This window comes from Sander vitreus, chromosome 3, assembly GCF_031162955.1.
Source record: "Sander vitreus isolate 19-12246 chromosome 3, sanVit1, whole genome shotgun sequence".
Classification (NCBI taxonomy): domain Eukaryota; kingdom Metazoa; phylum Chordata; class Actinopteri; order Perciformes; family Percidae; genus Sander; species Sander vitreus.
Genome location: NC_135857.1, coordinates 5,772,126 through 5,793,346, shown reverse-complemented (window position 1 = coordinate 5,793,346; position 21,221 = coordinate 5,772,126). Strand labels below are relative to the sequence as shown.

The following is a 21,221-nucleotide window of genomic DNA, read 5'->3' as shown; positions in this document are numbered from 1 at the left end:
CCCAGTTGATTTTTTTTACAAGGCAATATTTTTTGGTATTACACGTTTTCAGAAATTGTATTTTTAAATATGCAAATTAGGCATTATCTTATTAAACATGTGCTAATTTGCATAAATATCCAGAACAGAAATGTGAACATTGGATAAAGCCAGGTTCTAAATTATTGTTTAGTTTTGTTGACATATTAAAGTCAAGGGTTTTTACGAAGGATAATTTGGATCTTTCTTTTTATCACTCCATAAATCAGAAAATACTGCCATTTTCTCCATGTTTTTATTATTACAATGTTCTATAAATCAGGTTGTGAATGATATCTGAACAAAGCCCTGTGTAAATACTTTCAAAATATAGATAGGAATGAAAGTGGAAAGTTTGGTGTATTAGTGCTGTTGAATGGAAATGTTCTGGCCCAGAGTCTGAAAACAAAACCAGTTCATTTCTTACTGTGGCGCTCAGAACGGCGTCACAAACGCCATAGGAATTGTTACGTATTGTGAGCCCATTGGCTTTCCAAGCCTACGTATATCTATACGTGCTGTACATTTGTAGAGATGATGGTCTTATTTTGAAAAAGTGCGACCGGAAGTACTGCTTTCTCTCTTGTCAGCGGACCATAGGCAGTTTGACAGTGGTACTTGAAACGGCTGTCAGTCTCCATTCTCTCTAACGTCGTACGACTCAGTGAACAGCGTACTACTCGTAGCATGGCATCTGAAGAGCTGGCTAGGAAGCTGCAGTCGCGGCTGACCACTTCGCAGGAGGCTGAGCCGAGGCCGGAGCGCGAACAGAGCCCGGTCCGACCCAAACCGCAGGAGGCCGAGGCAGCCTGCGGCGACTCGTCCTCCGAGCTGTCCGCCAAACTGACCCGCAGACAGGACATCAACGAGGGCAACGCTGCTCCTCGACTGACCCGCGTCTTCAACCCCTACACGGAGTTCAAGGAGTTCTCCCGCAAGCAGATTAAGGACATGGAGATGATGTTCAAACAGTAAGACTGAATGCTAAGGTTTTCTTTGTTTGTCCATTTAGCTACATACAACGGTCCGACATGTTTACATCTAACCCGTGTACCGTTAGTGGGGATTGGGACTGAATCAGTGAGCATGATGAGATTAAGATGCTGCTGACGTGAAACCTCCCGGTGAACGCACAGGCTGACACTCTGCTCACTGATTCAAAGTGAGTCATCCACTGCTCACTACAGGCCCTCTGCAATATTAACGTTAGCTGGCATTCTGTCCTCGCTAGTAACGTAACGTTACACATTATTCACCGTGTTGTGTCGTGAATAATCAATGTATTTATTTGTCACACGAAATCAAATAACGGTAAACATACAATTTCAGTTAAATGTAATCCGTCAGTTCATTTTAATTCAGCCTATGCATTAAAACAGTAATAATTAAAGCTGAAAGCAGCGATGCACAGGCCCTCAATGTTAAAGTACAATGTATGTGCAAATAGTCAAAAACTGCACAGTACATTAAATATGGCTGACTTTCTGTCAGGCTTTTTTGTAAGAATTGTATTCATCTTAGTGCAGCATACTGCAAGGGCTTTGAAATTGTGTAGGGGTGCTATGGAGCCCCTTTGTTATACCCAAGACCCATAAAATATAAATATTTTCACCTGGTATTCTCAATTTCACACTCCCTTAATTTCCTTACATCAATGTAGCATTTAAAAGGCTATTTTTTTTAAAAACTGACTCCTGCACGCTCACTCAACATAAATTGCTGCTTTACAACACTTCCAGCAAACTTCACTGAGAACAATGAGGGCAAAATAGCATCCCCGTTTTAACTGTTTTAACCGAATATCCTCGGGTCCAGCTCAGCTTAAAAAACACAAGAATCGGTCACCGCGTTAGCGTCTCGTTCATTACCGATGTTGCTTGTAAACTTTAGGTTATCGACAACATTATCGTCACTTCACCTGTTCAACTGTCTTTAGCAGTTTAAGTTAGATACCTGACTATCCTGCTGTTACACACGTGAACTAGGCTAACATTAACCAGAGACCGTTGCCTCAGTGATGTTGGTTGGTTGATTGTTTTGGGGTCACGGTTTTCAGTTTGGCATGTTTTTGGTACAGGGCGCCCCCCTTAGCCAATTTCAACATGCTTTGCACGATTTGTCTCAACAAAATTCTAGCTAAGAACATAAGGAACATAACCTTTTCTTAAATGTCAAATCTTTATAAAAAAAAATAGGTTTTATAATTAGTGCAAACAAAAAGGGCAGCTTTGTTAATTTTTATATAAAAATGGCTACCAAAATAAAGTGAAGCATAGGCTCAACTAGCACAACAGTATAGACTAAACGGCTTCACTGTGCAATCATTTAACTCACGCGTGTGTCTAAAAATAGATGTGTGCGAACTAGGGCTGGATCCAAATATTCTAATATTTGTTCGATGGGTAGGGTATTCGATTTTCAATTTTGGGATTCGAATATTCGTTGTTTTTTTTAACATGTATGCAGGCTGAAATTCACTGTGGCATTTTGTCGGGATTAAGCTACTTCCTAAATGTCCGCTAGATGCTGCCTAATTAATGCAGCGCTATGTCGTCCATTTTAGGCAAGAACGGAGGAATATTCAGTTACAAGCGAGCAGTCTGATGTGTCTAGAGGTCCGTATGGTTCTACTCTAGCAGCCTGCTGTCGTTTTCAGGCGATTTGATAAAGGTAAAGATGGTAACGTTACGGTCGTGCATGATGCCAATACAGTGAGGTGCTGGCTGGCTGAGCATTCGTTCACACACACTGCGTCAGTACTCACTTGTCAGACAGTCTGGTAAAAATGCAGGTCTTTCCCCGTTTGTTTTGCATGCATGCAGCAGAAAGTTAAGACTGATTCAACTTTTAAAAGTTGAAAAGGCAACGCGTTGTCACGGGACAATCATGTAACGTTAACTGGCTATCAGACTCGTCAGTCGCGGCGTGAGTGTAGATAGTGTAAAAAAGTTTATATAAAGGTAAAAAATGAAACGCAAGCACTGAACTGCCCATGATTTGTGTAAGAAAAGGTGACTGTGTCCTGCAATAACAAAGCAGTCTCTCGCTTCATCGCTTTTTATTTTCTCTCGGAAATGTTGGTGAAATGTCTCCTCGTATCTCTTATCAAAGAAAAATATCAAAATATTTGGAAGCCTATGTTCATTGCGCCCTTAAAATTTATTCATGCTCCTTGGGGAAAAAAGTTACTGCTGAGCCCTGCTGAACCATGTCATCTCACTTGAAATTAAAGTGTGGTATTTTAAGTACAATGAAAGGAATATGGCTGGATTTCCTATCAAAAGTAAAAGTGCCACTGTGTTATTAAAAACTAAATAAAAATAAAATATATTAAGAGGAACATAACCCAAACATACACTGTTCAGAGTTCTTAATTGTCCCACAAGGGGAAATTTGATCTGCAGTTGGCCCGTACAAAAAACACAACAAAACAATGTAAGAATTTCATCACTTTAAAGTGAACAGTGTCAAATAAAATCACTTGAGATTGACTGGAAATTCTAAAAGTGTCACTGAAAAGGCCCAAAGAGACACACACACATAAAAACTCTGCATATAGGAGTTGTGCAAGTTAACAGCTTTAATTGCACAATTTTTACCGGTTTTTTTTGCTCTAGGGAGCCTATATCTCCGCCCAGAGGAAAGAGGAATGAATTCCTCCGAGAGTGGGTGGTCAGAGCTTGACAAAATTGGCCATGCCTTCTGCAAAACTTCTGTCAAAGATCTTTGTTAGAGAGAGCTGCTGTATGCAGATTATCTTGCTGGCCTCTGTAACAATTTTGGACGGACGTCTTTTGTTTTGTATTGTAAGGTTCCAATAAAATGAAATTCAAACTCAATATAACCTCTGTAGAACAAATCCATCAAAGTCTTATCCACATTAAAACAGTTTAGTCTGCACAGGAAATACAATCTCTGCAGGCCCTTTTTGCAGATTTTGGATACATTGAGGTCATGGGTCCAGTTTTTCCTTCTATTTTTATGTTCCTCTGCAAGAAAAATACAGTTCAGGATATACTGTGTTGCTGTCGGCAGATATTATAGCGTAATGCTATTTTAATTATATGTTGAAACCCTGCATCCTCCACGACTGCGTATCTTTCACTATAAACCCAGCCAATGTTTTAGTTCTGGACAGCATGAAGAGGCTGATTAAATGCTGCGTGGAGGTGGAGCTGCTCTTTCCTACTCAACTCTCTCCTCCAGGCTCCGTCAACGGACACACAGACATGTCTCCCTAAATGCGCCCTTATATTGGAAGTAATGTCGCTAGCATTAGCCACACGTGTGAACAGTGCCTGCACACAGTCGCAGGCTTTAACCACCACTTTTTTCTGTCATTGTCAGGTAACCCTAAATCTGTAATGCTCCCATACAGCAGACCGAGACTGCCTGACAGCTGCACTCCGTACCTCACCGTGCCTTCTGCAGTTTCACTAAAGGTGTGGACACACAGAGCCGATAATCGGCCGTTGGACAGTCTGGCGAGGTCAGTGACTTGAGTCTGTTCGGTGTGTTCCGTGCCGTCGTCCGTCCGAGGGGCCGTCGTCCTTCATTTTGGCCGATTTGACATGTATAATCGGCGGGGCGTGCCGGCAGTCGGACTCAAATGACCCATCTGATTGATAGAGTGCTAACCCGGAAACGGGGAGCGGAATGAGCGGGACTAGAGTCTCTCAAAATCTGACGAAAATCTTTTAAACTGACCTTTGTCGATCTGAAATGAAGACAGATTCAGCAACTGCATGGCCTATTTCTCGCTTAAAATGTTTTCAGAAACATTTTGGTGAATTATTTTAGTAAAATATGAGATCGTATTCTGAACAAGCCGCCATGACAGTCTGTCTTTGAATTTTCGGAGAAGTCAGACCAATGTGACGCGTTCGTCCAATCAGCTGCTGGTTTTCATGTTTGGGCGACAATACAGATTAGCGCCGCCTGCTGTTATGGAGACGTATTACGTCTCGTCGCTTTGGTGTGTTCCGAGGCACTGTTTTGACCAACTCGGGGACACTGATCAGCCCAACTGCCTTTTCTGCCGACGTTTGGCCGTCGGCTCTGTGTGTCCACACCTTTAGGCGCAAGGCCCACCCCCAATAGCTATTTGAAGTCATTTTGACTCAAATCTGTGAGGCTAAAATGAGCCGAACAATACATTTATGGCCCAAACAGTGACTAGTGTGTGTGTTTTTGTTACCTCTTGGGGACCTTTCACATGCGTGTTGTCAAGGAAGTTAAATAAGAACTGTGTACGTTCTTCTTTGGTTTTAAGTTGTTTTTTTTAATGATTTTAACACAGATTTGTTGTTCACAACGCAGCATTATCAGGAAAAATAGGCTCTGTTCTAAATGTACTTTAAACTATATGAAAAAGAAGTGGTATTTGAGACGGGATGTACTCCGGTGGTAACTCAGTTCACATCAACAGTTCATGCAGCTAAGTTTAGTCTGGTGGAGAGAACCATCTGGAAGGGCTTTGAAAACTCAACTTACCATTTATAAGACCCTTCTTTTTTTTCTTTTTTTTCATTTCTGCTAAAGGAGATTTGTTTCTGCTAGCCATCCACTCCCGTTTCGCCGTCTCGTTCCCGCCACAGCACCTTTTGAAAATAATACAGTACAGTGGAAATAAATAAAAACAAGGTCTACATCCTGGAATTAAATATGAGCTATGCATATCCTTTTCCAACTAAACAAGGAGTCAAAGGCTGCAGGACCCACCTACATCAGGGCCTTTTAACAAATTGCCTACTTATTTCCAGTCCTTTCGGTTAATATAGTGAAGAAATGTGAGCATGTTCACATTTTCAGGGCTCAGTCTTGACTGCTCAGTAGACAGGATATATGGCCACTTGTACTGAACAGCCTTTCTGAGGAGATACAGAGGTACTTCCTGGCCGCGTTTGAAAGCATTGGCATTTGTTTTCCACCAAGCCAGTGGGCAGCATCAGTACTGATTTCACCTCCTGAGTCAAGTTTTTTTTGGGGGATTTATGGCATTGATGGCACATCCTGAAGCTAGTAACCTGTTCTTCTTTCAGCTGGTGATTTTCTGTACCAACCCAGACAGGCTCTTCTATTTCCTTTTGGTGGTGTTGGAGAAGGTGCACTGTGTGCCTGATGCTGGAGGATCTTCTGTGTCTGGAATCTCTGGATGTGATGCAAGGGCCATTGCTTCATCACTGCATGCCTTGACTGTGTCATCCAGATGATCAGCAAAGCTGGGATCCACATAGCTGGATATGTTCACAACATTCAAATTTAAAATTATGACCAAAACAAGGAAACCAAACGCAGGCGAATGATCCAAAGGCTTTCCTTCGCTTAGGCGCAAATTACATCATACGCTCATTGCATATTGGTCATCGCGCAACTATTAGCATGAAGCTTAGTGGTTTGCAGCGAGGGAGAGATCACGTTCACAGAGATACCGTCAATACTAACCTCATATTTACCGACAAACGCACCACCCTTTCTCTTTATTTTATTTTATTTTTTTCTCTCTCTTTCCACCCTGGCACATTCACTAACGTGTAGCTGCTGTGTGCGCAACATGCTGTGTGTGTGTGTGTGTGTGTGTGTGTGTGTGTGTGTGTGTGTGTGTGGGGCTGGCAGCTGTGTGCGGGAACCATCATGCGGCATATGTGTGCAGAAGACAACAAGCTTGTTCGGATGCTCAACACATTATTATACGTTCATTCCCTTAGATTGTTTGTTTGTTTTTAATTCTTTAAACCAATCACATCGTCTTGGGTGACAGTAAGCCCCGGATGCAGCAGCGGGGCCCTTGCTAAATAGATAGCTGAGACAGTGAATGACAGCTGAAATAGGCGGCCCATGGCGGACTTCATCCTAACAGTCTACATCCAGTAAGTCAGACCACCGTCAGGGTTTTTTTTTTTTAAAGGTCTGGACATGATACATCTGCCTGCCAAATTTTGTCATCTACGTCCAATTTAAAGGTTGGAGTTTTGGCTCTAAAAACTGTTAGGGATACTCAAACCAACCTGAAAACAAGACCCACAAAACTTTTCACCTGTTCTGATACGTGAGTTTTGTTTGTTTTCAAGCATCTTTAGCCCCTTAAAAATGTGATTAACTTAAGAGAATTATAATAATTCCTTCAGCTACAATAGGGTCATTGCTCGGGCCCTTTATAAAACAGGTCAAGGCATTGTAGATGGCCGTAGTCCTGTAAGGAACTGTGTGGTAATGAGTGTTCCTGCTCATGCCCAGACGGCAGCAGAAAAACACTGTGCTTTAAGCCTCCCTCTGGCATTCCTGTGCTCCCACAAAGAAGAGCCATATTAGTCTATGGGTGCTTTGTGTTCCCAGGACTGGAATGTTGGCTGGAGAGGAAGCCCTCCCTCTGGCTGAATCAGTCTATAATGCAAATGAAGGGCTAATTGTGATCACTGTGTAAAGATGGTCACTACAAAAAGTCCCTTCATAAGCTTAAGGGATGTGATGCTGACATGTGTTTCTGCTGCCTGCCACTGTGTCTTTTTTTTGACAACACAGGACGTGGTGTGATGTTTGCATAGTGAGAAGTAGTCGTTGGAAGCTTTTATAAAAATAACACTTTGTCATATTTGTTCAAACTAGAGCTGTCAATCTTCCTCTATAATACCATTCAAATTCCATTCGATATTTTTTTTTATCTCAATAATCTCAAAAAGGCTCAATAATGCAGCCTGTTAAATATGTACTACACTACTCAGGCTTATGCATTGTCAATGCCACTACAAGCATGTGGTTGTTGTTGTTACACGTTCTGTCCACTAGAGGGACTTCTAACATTAGCCTGGCCTTGAGGGGACCTGCACGCAACTTTTGTTTACTTTCATTTTCCACCACGAGCACACAGCGTCAAACACAAATCAGCAGAGAACTCTTTCATGAAACATTATCTAACAAGTGTAGTGAAGCGGCATTGTCGTGAAGGCTAACTGTGCTCGGTTAGCACAATTACGTCATGTTAGAAAGCACAGCCGAAACGATTTGTCATAAACTAGGTAAGTAACAAACGATGCTAACTGCATTAATAACCAAGCCAAACAGTGCTGTCACTACTATTTAAGTGATTTATAAGCAACCTTTTTCTTGCAGATTGTCACGTTACTGAGAATACAGCTATTTGAAAGTCAGCTGTAGGGGAGCTAACAAACTATAGCTTTCTCGTGAAGCTCCCAGCTAAGCTAACGTTACTATACCTCGCGACGCAGTTAGAAAACAAGAACGAGCTAACTAATGTTAATATAAGCACTTTGGCTCTGTGGATGTCGATTTTAAAGTCATGTTAAAACTATTTCCCGCCCTTCTGATTTCCAGCCGCAGCCTGTCACTCCCCCTTATACTAACTTTATTCGGTACGTAACGTTGGCTCCATAATGTTGTAGTAACTTTTTCTCGGTACGTAATGATAGCTTAGACCTCACAACGCCTTGTGTTTCTCACTCCTGCTAAGTTATTGTTCATAAGACGTGACATGAGTGACACATGCGGGTAGGCCAAGGTAAAAAGAGGGAGATTAGCTAACGTTAGCCAACATATTTATAAAAAAAAGTCACATTCGAATAGTAATTTCAGCATTCAAATAGTATTGCTTTTTTTACTATTCGAATTATATTCGGTATTTGTTCCAACAGCCCTAGTTCAAACTGTCACTATATCCTGACAGTACTACATGAGACAGATAATCTGTCATTCCTCTGCCTCCTCCTGGTGATGACTTAAAGAAACCAACAAATCAGAGCCGAGGAGTCTGGAACACAGTGTCAAGCACTGCTCCTGAACTCTGATCAAACTGTCTGTGTTTTCAGAAACATATTTTAGTAATAGGGTTGGGCATCGTTTGGATTTTAACAACTCTGATTCCAATTCTGATTCTTCCTTTCGATTCCGGTTCTCATCGATTCCGATTCTTTGAGGGGTGGAGTTGAAACGGGTCACATGCTTATTTCACAAATAAGAGTAAAGTTTTATTTTGATTCAGTGGTGGGTTGCAGTTTTACAGGGTTTTTTCAATGTAAAATAAAGCCACACTAGAGCGCCGCTTAATGTGCTCCACGGCAACACAACAAGCGCCTGGCCGCAACAGAAATTAAAACTTGCGCATGTTAAATTTGGAACCCATGATCAGATTTGAAACCAAATCCTCCAAACGATTCCAATAAAGAAACTATTCTACTGGAATCGTAATTTTTGAAACGACAGTTTAGCTGTAAAATGAAAATTTTGCACCAGGCCGGTCGGCGGAGCTAGTTTTAAATCAACTGTTTCCCACTTTACACTTGGAAAGGTTTACTAAACAGCAGCTCAACACTAAACAATGGAGCTGCTATACAGCAACAGACACATTGCACAGGTACACTGGTCAGCTAAATGTAACCATGCCATTGTGTTTACGCTCACATGTGGGGAAATAAAGGCTTACACTCCCCTTCTACTAAGTGGAATCAAACAAACAATAAATAAAGTGTGAGAAATTGTGATGGCTCGGTCATCAGATGGGGGGTGAAATACTTAATTTCGTAAAAATCAAGTATCAAAAACTGAGGACACCAGCCGTGTGTGTGTGTGTGTGTGTGTGTGTGTGTGTGTGTGTGTGTGTGTGTGTGTGTGTGTGTGTGTGTGTGTGTGTGTGTGTGTGTGTGTGTGTGTGTGTGTGTGTGTGTGTGACGGAGGAGAGCAGGCAAAGGAAATGCAGCTGAACGAATACGCTTCGTGTTTTAAATAGTGTTAAAAAAAAAAAAAAACACTGCACACACTCACATACACAGGTGCTGAAAGCTTCTATAAATACTGGTCCTATCAGACATAAGCCATGGCTCATCCAGTTGGTGATAGCAGCTGTCTGACTGGCTGCTAGAATCTGTCCCAGTGGCATGCAGTCGAGGACTCTCCTACATTCTAGAGCTGAAGTTGAGCAGGGAGGGTGAAGGCCTTTACACACCGGGGGTGTGATGAATAAATGGCACGCATGAAAACTATTCATACCAGCAGCAATGCACATTTTTGACAGTTTTAATTAAGGGTTTGAATATTGGTGCCTCAGCTCCAGACACTCCAGCATAAAACTAATACATTAATAATAATAATAATGGGGGGGGCATTCTACTATTTTGAATAAATAAGGGGTGTTTGAGCTAAACCATGAGAAAAAAAATAAAAGCTCAATAAGTTTAATTAAAATAGTTTAATTTAATAAATTTAATAAGGGTAATTTGGTGTTTTTTTTTCAACCTGGACCCTATTTTCCTATGCTTTTGTGTGTAAGTGACTGATAGGAACAACATGGCATCATGACTTTGCATAAACATACACGCCACTTTCCTAAAGCCAAATGGCGTGTTATCTGTACGCATTTTGAGCTATCCACGTGTATGTCTATGCTGTATACAGGGCATGTAAACATCGCGAGAATGCGCCATGCTATCGCGAGAACGTCACACGTGTGTAAAGAAGAGAAAAAAAAAAAAAAAAAGATTGGGTTTAGGGAAAGAACATTGGGAAAGGCTTTAGTAACACTAAAAAAACGACAAAAACACGATGGTGACCAACGTCGCACGCTTAAGAAAACAATAAATGGTTGGGTTTAGGAAAAGAACATTGGGGAAGGCATTATTAAAAAAAAAAACGGTTGATTAACGCCACACGCGGGACGTGGGTGAAAGTCCTGTGTTTCTGCCTAGGAAATCGTCTAGTTGTAATCTGCATTGCTATTTGAACTCGTGAATACACAGGCCACAAGAAGTAATTAGGTTGTTTTTTGTTGTTGTTGGCTCACTTTTACTCACGACATGCTAACCGGCAACAAAGGATTCCATTCACTATGTTAAGCTAAGCTAGCGGCGGTGCTGCCGGACTAAGGCAGTGCATGCACTGAGACAAAAATACGTTTGCCCACCTAGGGAAGACCTATTTCAAAAAAATGGTGGCGTATTCCTTTAAAGATAATACTTCAGGTAGGTTCTTGATGGGATCAGGTCCTGGGTTTTGAGGTCCCCAAAAGTTGAAACCAGTCTCAAAAACAATACCTAGCCCAAGCTATCAGAGTATATGCCAGCTCCAGGGTTTTGTAACCGGGACAGAACATGAAATCATCATCACGGTATGCTGTGTTGGCTGTCAGCATGCTCCCTGCCCAGCTGGACCTAACGCTTGGGGCGGTGTTGTGCTTTGTAGGTACGACACTGGTAAAGACGGCTTCATCGACCTGATGGAGCTGAAGCTGATGATGGAGAAGCTGGGCGCTCCACAGACCCACCTGGGCCTCAAGAACATGATCAGAGAGGTGGACGAAGACTTTGATGGCAAGCTGAGTTTCCGAGAGGTGAGAGAGACTTCAGTGTGTCTGTCACTTCCTGTACTGTAAGACAGCTGTGTGAACAGAGGGAGGGGGGGGACTCTGGCTACTTTTAAGCTCACTCGGTACAACACCTGTTTGAGGGATAAAGTTAAAACATGGCTGAGGGTCTAAAAAAAAAAAAGACTACATCTCATCATGTCCTGCAGCAGAATTTTTGATTTCTAATATAGTCTCATGCACTTCTTTGAAGGTAGGAGGGTCAAACATACTTACACAAGGATACTGCTCCTTGATATCGGACTGAATATAAGGACAGAATCCTTTGTAGTTTTTATATTTATGGTCAAGGAGGGGCCAATTTTTTACAAAAAAGTCATTGAAACGGTTTCCTATGTCCAAAGGATTTGTGACATTTCTGACACCATCAGATAACTGCGATGGAATAGTTGTGTAGGCCTTTTTTTTAGGGCTGTCAAACGATTAATTTTTTTAATTGCTGAATTTCTATAGTTGATCGCGATTAATCGCATATTTTATCACATGATTAAAATTCTATTATTTTGCATTTCAGAACAGTTTTTTAAGTACATATTAACAATCGAAAGCAATTTTTTACCAGTGTATCTTGATTGGGAATCAAATGAATGCAAAGAAAGTTACTTTATGAACTTGATTTTAAGATTTGTAATTATTTATTTACTGTAAACAAAAGAAAAATGTGTGAATCTGTCATTATTGCACAATTCCTCCAAGTACCTAACTAAAAAAACTAAAAATCCCTATCCTTACTAGAGTCAATATAGTGTTTAGTAACTCCTAAATAATGTTGATTACTCACTGACGTCCAGTGATCACCGGTTAATGAGACAGCGTTTGCAGCACTTTGCAGCTGTTCCAAGTTGGGCTGCTTTCTCCGTGTCATACAGGCTGTGTATCCGTGAAAACTACTGTCCCCCCTCACGGCAACGAGACAGGTCAGAACATGTCAACCGTAGTACGTCTTTAAGACCCGAGTCCTCTACGATGCTGACAGGCCTACAGTTAGTTGCCACTCGTTTCGCAAGAGCTGTAGTAATTTTTTGGGATTTGGTTTCATCCACAGGTCAGCAAGTAGCACTCTCCAAAATAGTGCTTTGCCTGAGTGGGTAGCATGCTAGCGGTAGCATCACGTTAACTGTACTGCTATGCTTAGCTCCGTTGGTGGTAGCTCAAGCTTGATGTGCTTCGGTGTTATTTTAATTCGGCTTTACACAATGTGCATATGGCTTTCGACTTGTCTACGAGCCGTCCGGGAGTTTTGGAAAAAAAAAAGTGCCATTCTGAACTGTGTTGGCTGCTGTCTTTCTCCATCATCATCTCTCCATCAGGATGTGTTACGAGGAAGTGGCAGCTTGATGATAAGTAACGGTGCTGCAAAGGGTCAAAATAGTAGCCTGTTAGGCACGACGCAAAGCTGAGCAAAGTGTAAAATAATTTAATAAATTCCGGCATGCGATTAATGCGATATAAAAAAAAATGAATCGCATCGCGTCGGCCCTTAATCGCATCGCGATTAACGCGTTAACGCTGACAGCCCTACTTTTTTTATTTAATATTTTAATAATGAGACTTTGAGATGCATGACATTTTTCAATTTGTCAAAAGACAGGTGTTGTTATGGACGTTTACTGTTTGCATGGTACTGTATCAGAACCGGAAAAAGGGGACACAGAATTGTGGCCACTGCGGTGGCCCAGCCTATAGCAACAAAAGCAGTCACTCAAGAAAAATCTTATTTCAGTTTTTCTGCCAGATGTTGCGATTACGATTCAATGTAATATTTTCAGAGCATCCCCATTTTTATCCCCCTATATGGCCTCAGGATTATGTCCTATCTCGCGAGCGCAATAAAACGAGAGGAAGAGCAAATTATATAATTTCACACACGCAGATATTACTCTTCGCGCACCAATTCAACGATCAAGAGTTGTACAGGCAGCTGCGAGTGTGAAACAAAAGAGGGATAGAATAGCTTGTGCGGATAAAACATGATGGAGCATTATAACATGAAACACCATCAAAACTGCTCAATAGTCTTATACAAGGATAAGAACAGATGTGAATTGCCAGCAATAAGTGTTTTTTTCTGTTAATAAGCATGGAACATTGAACAGTCAAACACAGAACCTTATAAATACTGCACATTTGATTAATCGCGGTCTTTATGATTAGCTAATAGCATTCTTTCAAATCTCGATTTTGATTTGAAAATTATGAATGGTTCAGCACTAGCCTGCAGCAGTTATACTGTAGACCAGAACAGAGTTGGGGAATCGTGCTTTGTCAATGGGCTAGCAGGAAATGAGGATTATGTGTGGAGAAGGGCAAACTGAGGTGACAGAAAATTTGTCCTATGAACACAGACTTTCAAGACTTGTTTACTGAACGTAATGTAACTTGATGCAGTTCCTGCTGATCTTCCGGAGAGCAGCAGCTGGAGAGCTGCAGGAGGAGAGTGGTCTGATGGCTCTGGCCAGGCTGTCGGAGATCAACGTCTCCACTGAGGGAGTGATGGGGGCCAAAGACTTCTTCGAAGCCAAGGTAATCGGTGTTTCTACTGGATGTTGTCTTGTACTCGTTCTGACATATACACATTTAGAGTGACAAAAACGTGTTTTGTCTCAACTTCCTCAGGGGCATGTTCAACATAAGGACTTGAATTTTGGGTCAAATGTTTTTTTTGTTTTTTTTTACTTTGTAGTGTTGGTCATATGGAAGCCCTGAAAGGCAAGGTGAAAATGAAATTGCTTTGGCCAAAACCTAAGTTTATCTGCTACATAGGACATAATATCTACAAGTTTATCGCCGTGCGAGATAAACTTTGAAGAGTCATGCAGACGGCCAAATACACACACAGACACACACACACACACACACACACACACACACACACACACACACACACACAGACGGACACATTCTGATTATAGTTGATGGGTTGCGTGTGGGTGAAATAATACCTCATTAATGAGAAAAATATGAATTACATTCTCTCAAATGTGTACATAGCAGGGAGCAGAGCAGCTGTCTGCTGCTGTGTCTCCATAAGGGAGACGCTGCACACATTTACGCACAAAGGTGTGTGTTTGAAAACAGCAACAGCGCCGAAAGACTAGAATATTAAATCTCTGTCACGTTTTAAACCCTTTCTGAAGTTTTGAGAAATGGCGCTGCACCTTCTGTACAGTAATTATAAAAGTGGACATAGTCATATGTTTATCCTGAACTGTTTTCATGCAATGCATTTACTGTAAAGGTCAGAATATAGGGGTCAGGCGGCTGGTTTGCTCTTTTGTACAGTCTAGGCCACATGTCAAACTCAAGGCCCGGGGGGCCAAGATTCGGCCCTCGGAAACTTTGATCCTGCTGACGTATCAATTTAGGTTCACAATAGGTTCACAATAAATTTTGGCCTGCCTAGTTGTGTGCCAAACCAAAAAGACAGGAAACTGTTTTCAAACTGCAAATTACACTACACTCAAAGCAGAATTTGGCAGATTTGCCGACTTTGAGACTCAGAGTTTACCACAGAACCAGAGAGTTTGCATATTCAGGCTGTGAAACAGGTTGTTGTGAGTCGGCTGCATGGGAACCTCCTTTTTATAAATTGTAATCAGAAAGCATTGTTTTGCATGATTTGCTAAAATTCTGTAATGGCCAAGGAATGTTTTTGTTGACATTAAAAGGGCTTTATGTGGACCAAGTTGTATGTGAGAAGGCTGTGTGAGACATGCAATAATACAGTCAAAAATATTTGACTTTCGATTAATAAAAGCATGTCAATAAACTCTACATGTCTGGCCCTTGAGATGTGATTTTTCAGTGAAGTGGAGTTAGACACCCCTGGTGTAGGCTTTGGTCATGGGTTTGTTTGGCCACGGCACGGAGATGCGAGTGATGGCGGGCTTGATGTAGAAACGCCAGACGCTGCCTCTGGACCATTGAGAAGCACAGGAGGACAGATCTGACCCAGCTTGGCTGAGAAAAAGACTGCAGTCAAGCTAACCATCACTCACATCTCCGTGGTCAAACCGTACAACGTAGTAACATAACATCCACCACAAAGCATTGTCTGGAAAATTATTCAAATGAAATGATGACAGTGTTTCCCCAAGAAAAGTTGTTTTGCCCTAGTTGTTCTTTTTTTTTTTTTTGACCCGGCCAGTCACAGACTGATGGCAGCGTCAATGTAGAGCCCAATAGTTTCTTTGACAACAGAATCATGGACAGAATCGCAAAATAGAGAATTTAAAAAAACTATAAGACAGATTCTAGGGCCCTATATTTAAGTCAGCGCTAAAAGCTAACTGGAGATTTGAAAACCGTTTCCAACTGAGCTGCCCCCTGCCCTGTAGTTAAAAACATGTCTAAAAAAATAGATAAAAAATGATTCACAGTGGCTCAGGCCTGGTGTGTGAAAACGTAGGCCACCAGTCTTGCAGTACACTGGGGGAAACCCTGGATTATTTTTACTTTTTCAACCCCTGGCCCAATGGAGCAACAGGCTAATTGTATTAACTGGCCTGACGTAACTTACAAAAACGTCACACCCACAAAGTATTAGGCTGACCGATTGGGAGTGAGCGTTGCTTTGCGGAAGCGACAGTGCAAAACACAACGTTAGAGGTCTTTTAAAGTTATGAGGGGTGAAAAAATATCTTGGGTTCATTATGAAACCGTGGCAGGACGCCGCGGTCTCGGTAATGAATGGGAAACACTGGATTTGAGTTGATGGGAATGAACGCTGTCATTTTGTGTGTTACCAGATGCAGGCTCTGTCTCTGGGCAGCAAATTTGAGGCTGAGATTCTAGAAGAAAAAGAAGAACGCAAGAGACAGGAAGTGGAGAAAAAACAGAGACAAGCGGCCTTCAAGCAACTGCAGTCGGCCTTCTGCTCCTGACCCTCCACAGATACCAACCCTGACAGGCACACGTCTCGGTCCACTGAGTCAGCACTTCTCATTCCACTTAAACTTTAATTCAATGGCATTGCTCAGAATTTGGGACATTATAACAAAACTAGAAAGAGGCATTGAAGTAAATCATTTCTAAAATACTTGAAAATACCTTCGACCACTTAACAGGCAAGGTTTATTCATTCCAGACTTTCTGCAGCTGTTCAACAGGAAACAACCAGGCAAACACACAGGAAAATGTTGAGTAATCTCTCCAAATTCATGGAAATATCAGATTTATTGTGCATTTCTGTGGAACTTCACTTTGTCTACCCTCTGTACAAGAACTGGAAATTTTCACCTTGAGGGAATTTGACTTGTTTAGGCAAAGTTAAGCTGTATTCAGTCAGTAATGTTACAACAGATGGTAATTAATGGGCTTCTTTACAACCCGCAATGTCATAGAAATAGTATAGTAATAGATAATATAATGAATGAATAACTGTAGCATAATATTTTAATTATAGTCAGTATTAACATAAAATAGTGTGGAAATATTGCCACTGACTTTGACTCCGTGTACTGATCCAACACTAAACGGGCTGTGCTCTGATGGCTTCCATCTATAGTATAGAGTATGCCACTTCTGATAATTATTTGATCCACATAAGGTGCACTCCCTGGTTTGGATATTCTGCCCCAAATCCCCACATGACCCCTACAACTCAACTGTGAAGTGTCAAGTTTCAAAATCAGGGAGGTTATTTTCAAAGGAGAACTTCAACATTTTGGAAAATAGATTGATTTGATCAAATGATTGATACCAAGCTCATGTTTGTGTGTGTTAGGTACACAGATGGAGTCAGGTTGTGGTTAGCCTAGCTTAGCATAAAGACTAGAAGCAGAGGGAAACAGCTAGCTTGGCTAAAAACTGTCCAACAACCCCTCTTAACACGGGGTGTGCTGTTCACACAGGACCCCCCCCGCGCCACACAGCTTCATAAACGCCTCGCCATCTACAGCGGTCATTATGGCGTCTATTTTTACCACGAGCCCCAAGCAAATCTTGCAAGAAAACCCACTGATGATCTATTCTAAATGATATAAAAGACATATATATTATAGATGATATAAATCTTCTGCCCTTCCTGCTGTTCTCAAGTTTCAATTCCCCCGATTTTTACATGATAAAATATCAAAATCTGCCCATGCTCTAGATTTATTCAGAAATAGCCTTGTGTCACTGCTGTATGTGACTGTGCTTTTTGTTTTGTTTTATTACGTAAGCACGCACGCAATTTCTTAGTTTCATGAAATGAACAAGATGTAATGTGTTAATCAGTGAGCGTTAGATGTTTTGGTTGGTGCATGTTTTTCCTTTTGGACAGAGCCAGGCTAGCTGTTTCCCCCAGCTTCCAGTCTTTAATGCTAACAACGGCCTGACTCCAGCTCACTTCATCTCACTCTCAGAAAGAAAGCAAATAGATCTATTTTCCAAATATCTTTTAATAATTCCTTTAAATGTTTATTCTATGTCTAAACCAGGGTTGAACAACGGCAGACTGAAGACTTTAAACTGCATTAGTAAAAGCACACCTTAAGATTGAAGCATGCTTACATGTTGTACCAGGGTTTCTCAACCCTCACTTGGCTTGTGATTCTGTTTTTAGGATCTAAATTCTCATGACCTCTCCAACTGCACAGGTAATATGTTGTCATGTGAATTTAAGTATGGTGTATGTCTCTGTTTTTTCATTGCATGCAATGCATGCAGTGCAAGTGTCTTATTTAGGCTAGATATTGTGATACATTTTAAATCATCAGTTTATCTTAGTTTCCATGTAAAACAGATCAGAATTAGAAATCTCATGCACTCCTGTATGCATAACAAGTGAGTGAAGCTGGTTACCTCTGCACCAGAGTAGACCTGCACTCCTGTCGCTGTGATTAAGTGACAGTGTCTCTGGAACGGTTCTCCGCCAGTCTGCCTGAGTCTGTGTTGTTCCACAACACCAAATGAATGCTCTGCATTGTTTGAATCATTTCTTTAAAACTGACGCTTTCATGGCTTACACACTGTAACATAAGAAATGAGTGTAATTTGTAGCTTCTCAGAGCGTATGTAGCGAGAGGTACTCCAGGGATTTAGTATTGCACTTTCATAAAGTTAAGGAACTGCAAGAGACGGATTTTAAAAGTCTTGTCAATCTCCCAAAGCACTGGCTCCTACAATCCCCATAATGCAACTCTTGATCTAATCCTTGATTGGACACTGCCGTCCCCCTGCTGGGAGCATGGGGGGGCACGGCCAAAATTAAAAAAAATACACCTACCAACACCTGTAAAGCTTCCACACACATTTCTATTTAGTTGCTCTTTGTGGGCAGATTTAACGATGTGGAACACATTTTGTGGTTTTTCAGGGGAGTGACTCCCCAACTGTGGGTTGCAACCACTCTGGGTGCTGCTGGTTTTTTTTCTTGACATTAGTGTTCACTGTTACTAAAGAAGGGAAAGTGTCACAAATATACAACACATCTTTAATATGCCAAACCTAAATAGTCCATGTAAAGAAGACATATCTGTGTCCAGAACCTGCTCTGTCTTCCACCTGACCGCTGCCTGTGTCAGGATTTGTAAGCCTTGGGACAGGAGTGCATTTGGTATGATATAGAGATGGAAGGCTGACAAATTCTGGCAAAGGCAGCAGTCAGGTGCCATATACAAGCTCCATTCCTAACTCTTCAACACAAGTGTTTGATAACTTTGGTGTCATTTGAATTTTGGAACCTAAAAATGGAGTCACGGGCCTGACAAAGCTGAACCGCTGACCTAAGCAGTGCTTAAAGTGCAGTTTATGTATCTGGCCCTCTTTTTTTTAGCTCTAGTAATGTATTTAAGTTGTAGCATGTTCGAGTTGTCATATAACAAAACTACTGTGCATATCACATCCCTTCTTTTGTATTTGTTGTGGAAATTGACAATGTATTTTTTCATAGATAAAATAGTATATATTGTTATTTGTTTTAGCAGAGACTTAACATGAAAAAGGTCAGTGAAATATATTTTTGGGCACTTATTGTGTTGTTATATTCCCTGTCAGATTGAAGTTTAATTTGATTGCAATAAAGTATAAATAATAATAAGAAATACTGAGTCCATCTCATCACTCATAAAGCTGCAGACACACAGACCAGACGGCCGACCCTTGGCAGAAAAGGCAGTTGGACTGATCATTGTCCCTGAGTTGGTCAAAAAAGTGCCTCGGAACGCACCAAAGCGACGAGACGTAATACGTCTCCATAACAGCAGGTGGCGCTAATCTGTATTGTCGCCCAAAAAAAGAAAACCGGCAGCTGATTCTCGATCTCATCGGTCTACGATCTCATATTGTACTAATAGTTCACCGAAACATGTTTCTGAAAACATTTTAAGTGAGAAATAGGCCTTGCAGTTTCTGAATCTGTCTTCATTTCAGTTCAACAAAGGTCAGTATAAAAGATTTTCATCAGATTTTGAGAGACTCTAGTCACGCTCATTCCGCTGAGTGCCCGCCCCGCCGATTATACATGTCAAATCGGCCAAAATGAAGGCCCACGGCCCCTCAGGCGGACGACGGAACACACCGAACAGACTCCAGTCGCTGACCTCGCCAGACTGTCAAACGGCCGATTATCGGCTCTGTGTGTCCGGTCCTTAAAGGAGGCTTGGTAGCATTATTGGGAAATTCTCCACTATTCATACTGTAGATAGTGATGTAATGTTTACACAATCCCTCACTGGGGGGTGGAGCCTATCCCAGCATGCATTAGGCATGAGTCAGAGTACCACTTCACCACAGGGCTAACTTCCATCCCATTCACCTGAGCTGCAAACCTTTCTGCCTAGAGCCAACTGGGCTATGGAGGACCACAAGTGTGATGGAACATTACACTTGTATTTCATGTATACAGTATTTCATGAATCAGTATCTACTTAAAAAAAAAAAGAAATGAATCAAATAATTGATTAATAATGTAATTAATTCATACATATAAGGACAACATTGGTAAGTATGTCATTAAAGCTATAGTGCGTAGTTTCTGTCTCCTCCATGAGGAATTTCTAAGTAATGACAACCAAACTGTCGGTGCATCCACATGACACAAGCCTTCGGTGATCGCGCATCACCCCTCCCCCTCCTCCACGCAGTTGCTAGTAGCCAAGGAGTACAAGGAGGATTAAAAAAAACATGGACTCTTCAGAAGAAGTAATTATCTTCTGGCTTACACACTGTAACATAAGAAATGAGTGTAATGTGTAGCTTCTCAGAGTGTATGTAGCGAGAGGTACTCCAGGGATTTAGTATTGCACTTTCATAAAGTTAAGGAACTGCAAGAGACGGATTTTAAAAGTCTTGTCAATCTCCCAAAACACTGCCTCCTACAATCCCCATAATGCAATCCTTGATCTAATCCTTGATTGGACACTGTCGTCCCCCTGCTGGGAGCATGGGGAGCGCTGAACATAGCCATACTGAGATATACAGAGAGAGTTGTGTGGAGCTGACTTAATTAGCTTTGTATCAACTAATTTGGCAATAGCTGGAATGTAACGGACGTTCATTAATATCATAAAGTTACACACTAAAGCTTTAATTGAAATGTAAAATGGCAATAACAAGAAGAAAAAATAAGTGAAGTCAAGTCCATTCCTTCTTATAGCATTAATTCATAACAGACATTATCTCAAGACATTTTTCATATAGAGCAGGTCTAGACCATACTCAAGAGAGCCAGCATTCCCCAAGGAGCAACAAGGGACAGAGAAACAGCAACAATAATAACACTAACAACTATAATAATAATCGAAATATGGACTTGTAATACTAGTAGCAGTGGATAAAATAGAATACCATTAATAGTAGCTATAATAGCAGTAATGAGAATAGAAATATGACTAATAATAAAGTGTAAGTT

General features: G+C 41.3%; 1 protein-coding gene across 1 annotated transcript; it reads left to right on the top strand.

The window, feature by feature from the left end:
- The first annotated feature begins 589 nt into the window (after positions 1-589).
- efhd1 (EF-hand domain family, member D1) lies at positions 590-19,413 on the top strand. Its single transcript, XM_078245802.1, has 4 exons — positions 590-989; positions 11,206-11,353; positions 13,775-13,909; positions 16,135-19,413. Exons 1-4 carry the CDS (start codon positions 706-708, stop codon positions 16,267-16,269), a joined length of 702 nt encoding a protein of 233 aa, XP_078101928.1. The 5' UTR covers positions 590-705; the 3' UTR covers positions 16,270-19,413.
- Positions 19,414-21,221: the final 1,808 nt, after the last annotated feature.